Here is a 6,118-nt window from a genome sequence, read left to right as displayed (position 1 = left end):
TGAAGGGAGCAGTACGCAGACAAGAGCTCGATTCGAGGTTGCAGTAGTAGGTAAGAAAGTACATTACAAAACTAAAATGGAAGGGTCTGTAGCTTTTAATCACAACCAAAGGGATTACTTTGTGGACGATCTGGATTTGAAACATGGAAAGCACATGCATTGCACGGAAGACAGGCTGGATAGTGGATTGGATTCTATGAAAGAGGGGGAATATGAAGATATATTGAAGGACATGGAAGAATTAAAACTGGCGGAGTCGAAAAGGGAATGCATTCAGGAACCCTGGAAAGAACAAATGACTGAGGACAGAGACACGTAAGTTAAATTAAATTGATTATAAAATAATGTATCATATCAAAGCGATCAAAATGCACAAAAAAAAATTCATAGTTTAAAGAAAAAAAAATATTTAGACTTTGCAGAACAGTTACAAATATGCGAAAGATATAAACATAGTTTTTTTTGTATACGAGAGGATTACGTTTTTTTTTTTATTTAAGTAGTCTATGATGTGCAGACGTTTAAGTTTCGAAATAAACATCAAAATAATGCAGTAAACTTTTTTATAAATATTGCAAATTATATATATATATATATATATATATATATATATATATATATATATATATATATATATATTATATATATATATATTATATCCATTTCTATCAGTTTACTAATATAAATAAATAAATGAAAACATATCGGCGTTAACGTGGAACTTTTGAGTAAACTAGACTTGAAGGAACCTTGTGTTCTTGCACGGGGCCAGTCTGGGCGGTGCTTGTGTAAACGTTTTGTAGCTCTGGAAAGTCCCTGGCTCTATGCCTGGAACAGCTTGTCTCGCTGATAACGCTCATATGTGTCAGAGTGCTACTAGTGGAAATAACAGCAAAACCCCAGCATTGCGAAACGCCTAGTTGTTCCTTCAATTATTTTTTTTTTGTTTAAACTTCTCATTCTGTGAATCTGTGTAACTCAGAAATGCTCTTTTTTGGTCATCCAGGTTGCTCCATTTGGCGATTATCCACGAAGCAAAAGAATGTGTCCAGCAGATTATTGAAAGATCACGGAACGATCCATACCTGAATTCCCAGAATAACCAGAGACAGGTAAATAACAGGAAGAATATATACAAAATAAAACGTAATATGAAATTATAATACCATGCTATAGCATGCTACAATAGATAATGCCTGTTAGAAGCAATGACTAATAATTGGATGCACTTAAATTTGTTGTGCATTGATAAATATATTTAAATCTATGTTTTATTTCCTCTTTAGACACCTCTTCACCTGGCAGTAATTACTGAACAGCCAATGGTGGTGGCTGCCTTGCTGCAAGCTGGTTGTGACCCCATGGTGACAGACCAGTCTGGGAACACCGCCCTCCACATTGCCTGCAGGCAGGGCTCCATGTCTTGCTTCAGTGTTCTAGTCCAGTTCTGCAGCACAGAGCATCTCGCCTATATCCTCAGCTGTGCCAATTACGATGGTAAGAATCAGCATTATTATTAATGTAGCATAGTAATTACAAACAATATAGTCTATACACAGCATTCGTAAGTCCTACTCTTGCAAAGATACATGCATGGATGATTGGTATTGCCCATTCAAATCTCTTGGCTTCAGTTTTGATACTCGTTTTAAGGGATTCTTAGCATGAAATAGCTGACGAATTTCCCTCTTTGTTCTTTTCCAACAGGACACAGCTGTCTCCATCTGGTGTCCCTCCATGGCTATCTCCACTTGGTGGAACGCCTCATTCAGCTGGGTGCCGATGTTAATGCTCAGGAGCAGTGCAGTGGCAGGACGGCTCTCCATTTGGCTGTGGACTTGCAGAACCCATCCCTAGTAAATCTTCTCATCGAGAAAGGGGCTAATGTTAACAGCTTGACCTATGGAGGCTTCACCCCATATCACCTGACCTACGGCAGACAGAACACAGAGATCCAGCATAAGCTGTACAAACTGACTGCACCAGAGTTACGGGAGCTGCCCGAGAGCGATGAGGAGGAGGAGGACGAAGCAGAGGAAGGGAGCTTCTCTGAAGATGATGATGTAAGTTGACAATAGAGCATTAATGTCATCTAATATTGACAAGCTCGGGTAATAGTTCTGTGAGTTGTGGCTGAGCCAGAGGGACTCCCCAAAGCAGAACTTAAGTGGCAGCCTCTCATGACCATGATGTCAGAGTTAGTTACACAGTAACATAGCAGATTCTCTTCATCACAAAGAATACTTTTCAAGTGAAAGTAGTGTTTCCTTCCATTTCATTTAGACTGCTTTAGCAGAGCAATGTATTAAGATTGGCATAAACATAAAATGGTCATTGAAGGTTTTAAAAAATACCTAGGTCACATGTGTTGGACAGTGAAGTACAGTATCCTCAAGTAAAATGGTGTGATTAACATATGATCTCTTGTTTCTTTCCAGATGTATGATGACATTCAGTTGGTTGGGTGTTAGTGGTGGTCGTGGATAATTGCTGAAATCCAGCTCTCCACACGACTTCCAATGAGATAAGGAGGACAAGTCAAGCTATTTGGTGGGTCCCAGAACAGGGTCTGACCACCAATGATTGCCAATCAGCAGCCACTGCAGGCACCAGACAGGCAGCATGTGAGCAAACAGCCAGGTGGTGACCAGGGCAGACGGAGCAGAGTCCAGCAGGACAGCACAGACTTTCCACTCAGCCGAGGGGAATTATGACAGAGACATTGAGTAGTGAGGAAAGACCGCTGCAGCAAGAACAGTGGAACATGTGCCTGAAATCCCAAAGGACATTCTGATTTTCTATACATCATTTCATTTGCATATTCATGGTATCTATTGTAATATACATGTACAGAGAGGAATATAGTTTTGTGAAAAAGAAAAAAAAAAGATCCAAGAAAAAAGTTATATTTTCATACTGACAAATGTAAATAATGTATATTTGTTTAACACTATTAAAACCTTTTACTGAATTGATTTCCATGTGTTATGTCTATGGGCTTTATTTAAAAGTACATGAGTGATTTAAGAAAATAAAATGTTCAAAGTGAAATACGTCTTTGTGATTATTACTTTAAAGGGGTGGGGGGGGGGGGTTTTTGTCTCAGTATTGAGTCAAAATGGAAACTTGCTCAGCCCATTTTGGATGGCTGTCTTTCCCACACACACTGGCATTATTGTGGTAATGCTTGGTAACAGCAAAGGCTAGAACTCAGATATTTCATAATAAATGTCTACACATTCATTACACCGTGTAACACTTTTTTTTTTGTTCCTGGGTAGTAAGTGTTATTTCCTAATTGCTTATGCCTCAAAAGTATAGAAAATGGCTATTATTCCCCACAAACTTTGCTTTTTTGACCAGGAAAGTGATATTTGGAAATAGTGATATTTTGAAATATCACTGTCCTGGTCACAAAAGCAAAGTTTGTGGGGAATAATCGCCATGTTCTATACTTTTGAGGCATAAGCAATTAGGAAACAACACTTACTACCCAGGAACAAAAATTGTGTTACATAGTGTTATATAGTATGTTTCCATTGACAAGCTAGAATGGAGAAAGAAAAAGAAAGCCCAATACAGTCCTCCATTTGTTTAGTGTATCTTAGAAACAGACCCATCGAGGCAGCACCTTTTAAAGCTGGTGTGTTCAACAGAAAGAACAGGTCCACAAGCAATTTACATGAATCATAGCACGTTGTACATGTCTTTGCTTTTGGTAACTACGCTGGAAGGTCAGGAAATTGATGTAAGAGATTTCCTATAAATTAGTCAGGAGGAAACCCCCTTCCAGATTGGAATGTCTTTAAATATCCTGCAGAAACCAGGAGCTTTTGTTTTACCCTAGACTTCGTGAGGTGGTTGATAATTACACAATTATCTGTTCCTTACTTTAAAATGCAATGTTGCTGGCTCTCCACCAAGAAAATAAGTTTGTTTTTCACAAGAACTTGTGGGAATTTCTAAACGTATCATAGCAATTCCTTGTTTTTTGTTTTTTAATTGGACAAACGTTTAGTGCCACAAAACGTACACTTATTTACTGTACATATTATACATTTCTAGGTTAAATAAAAAGCCAAACTACAAAATCCACTAAATATAGAGAACTATATGCCAGTCAGTAAATTCAAAATGAAGAACTGGTTTTTGAAAAACAAACATTTGTTTACAATAGAAAGCGTACCTGCAATTATACTAGGATTGCAAAATAAAGCCTTTGCAGTAATTGGGGGATTCCTGTGAACTAAAAACGACAGGAATTTAGGGGAAAACAGACCTTGTAAACAGTGTCCCCAGGGATATGTAAGCGGAATGGGACCTCTGATATAACAGCATGTAAAAAGATCTGTATAATTGATATAGCCAGTGGTTAAAACTATACTGCAATGATTAAAACTTGTTTTATTATTATTTTTTTTAAATATATTTTTTTACTGGACAGCTCTGATGGAACTTAACTGAAAGAGTAATAGAAGTGTATATTGATTTTGCCTTGTAACCCTGTACTGCCCTGTAACACCTGTAAGTTGCCCTGTATACATTTTGCATACAGTGTTAAATAACTGCAAATATGAATTCACTACTTCAAATGGCCTCTCTCTGAGATATTTGAGTCTTTGTAAAATGACTGCCACCCGCAGTTAATAGGATATGCTTGTGTACAAAATACAGTATGTTTGAAATACAACAAAACGTTAGGTCTTTATCATTCTATCATCACATGACCACAATGTCAGGCATCTTACTTTGCAGGTGAAGGGTGCCATTAGATAACACTGGAATTTGAAGTTGGCATCTAAAAAGGTTACAGTATTGCAGTAAAATTGTATTGCATTGGTAAGAAAAAGGTACTGCACTCATATGCATGCCCCTATACATGTATCAACTGAGGCTAGGTGGAAGGTTGCTGGTTAATTTAGTCTTGGCTACCAGCAGTACTTTTTAGACACTGTGAATAGACTAAAAGACATTGGTTTAAAAAGGCATGATGCACACCTGCCTTTGTACATTATAAATATCACATGAATTAAAATAGTGTCCAGCCCACACAGAGCAAGAAACCCCACAAAGCAAAGGTCAGGAATAGCAAGTGGTGGGAGAGGGCACAAAGTGTGTTCAACTCAGCCACCCTGGATATGCCAGCTAGCAGCCATCCCTCACATATCAACCCACACCATGCTGGATAATTTGTTGCAAATGTCAGTATTTTTTCCCTACAAACTAGAAAGGGAATTCAAGATTGATTTCTATTCATCTTTACATAGGAACTAAACGTGGAAGACAGTACATGTATCTGTGCATAATGCAGTATATTTATAGGCACTGCAGAAAAATGATAAATCACTAATACATTTTTCCCAGCTTGTAACTCACTCAAACTAGTGACACAGATCTGTTGCGATACTTTTGAGAGCATTACTAATTACAGTAAAACATCTTACTGTGGGTGTTTTAGGGTATTTTTTAAAACATGTTTTTCCTTTCCTGAGTTTGGAGTTTATTCAGCTTGTCTATGACTGGTTTATTTTTTGTTATTGTTGAGAATTTCCCAGGATTGTTAACACCCCACGTCCCCTTACTAAAACTGTGAGAAGTCTCATCTGTCTCAATGTCTGAACAAAGCAGACATGCTCTGTACACTAACTAATGTCAGCCGATTTCTCCCACCAACGTCATGCAATAATGAGAATTAGTCATTATAGTTTACCTTCCAGGAACAGGAACTGTGTAACAATAAAAAGTACAATTGATGCAGCTTGATGAATCTCATTAGCTTGCACTGGATCACACACTTCAGAGAGCTGGCCACTTTCTACTGTTCATTTGCAGGTACGCTAAAAAAAATAAAAATAAATAAGAAATCCGCAATTTAAAGGACAAAATTATTACAGAATGCGAAACATCCCACTTAACATAATGGATAATGTCTTTACTAATGTAACTGAAATCAAAGAATAAACATGTGCCAGGCCATTTTTAATGTTCTGTAATAAAAAAAAAAGAAAATATCTTTGCAAGTGTAACCAGCTTGGCTTAAGTGTGCTGTATACATTTATTTTGGCACCACCTACTGTATACTTGCGATGCTAGTGAATATATGAATGCAACTTTTAAC

General features: G+C 37.5%; 1 protein-coding gene across 1 annotated transcript; it reads left to right on the top strand.

Moving 5' to 3' along the window:
- On the top strand, positions 1 to 3,051 carry LOC121330231 (NF-kappa-B inhibitor alpha-like). Its single transcript, XM_041276580.1, has 5 exons — positions 1 to 315; positions 1,007 to 1,112; positions 1,287 to 1,497; positions 1,708 to 2,063; positions 2,439 to 3,051. The coding sequence occupies exons 1-5, from the start codon at positions 77 to 79 to the stop codon at positions 2,469 to 2,471; spliced, it is 945 nt and encodes a 314-aa protein (XP_041132514.1). The 5' UTR covers positions 1 to 76; the 3' UTR covers positions 2,472 to 3,051.
- Positions 3,052 to 6,118: the final 3,067 nt, after the last annotated feature.

Source organism: Polyodon spathula, chromosome 17 (assembly GCF_017654505.1).
Source record: "Polyodon spathula isolate WHYD16114869_AA chromosome 17, ASM1765450v1, whole genome shotgun sequence".
Classification (NCBI taxonomy): domain Eukaryota; kingdom Metazoa; phylum Chordata; class Actinopteri; order Acipenseriformes; family Polyodontidae; genus Polyodon; species Polyodon spathula.
Note: the sequence above shows the minus strand (reverse complement) of the source record. Positions and strands in the feature narration are given on the sequence as shown.

Excerpts from the sequence above, each read along its gene's own strand:
- LOC121330231 (XM_041276580.1), top strand. The coding sequence starts at position 77 with ATGGAAGGGTCTGTAGCTTTTAATCACAACCAAAGGGATTACTTTGTG. Across the intron at positions 316-1,006 it reads ATGACTGAGGACAGAGACAC|GTTGCTCCATTTGGCGATTA; the intron begins GTAAGTTAAATT and ends TTGGTCATCCAG. Across the intron at positions 2,064-2,438 it reads GCTTCTCTGAAGATGATGAT|ATGTATGATGACATTCAGTT; the intron begins GTAAGTTGACAA and ends GTTTCTTTCCAG.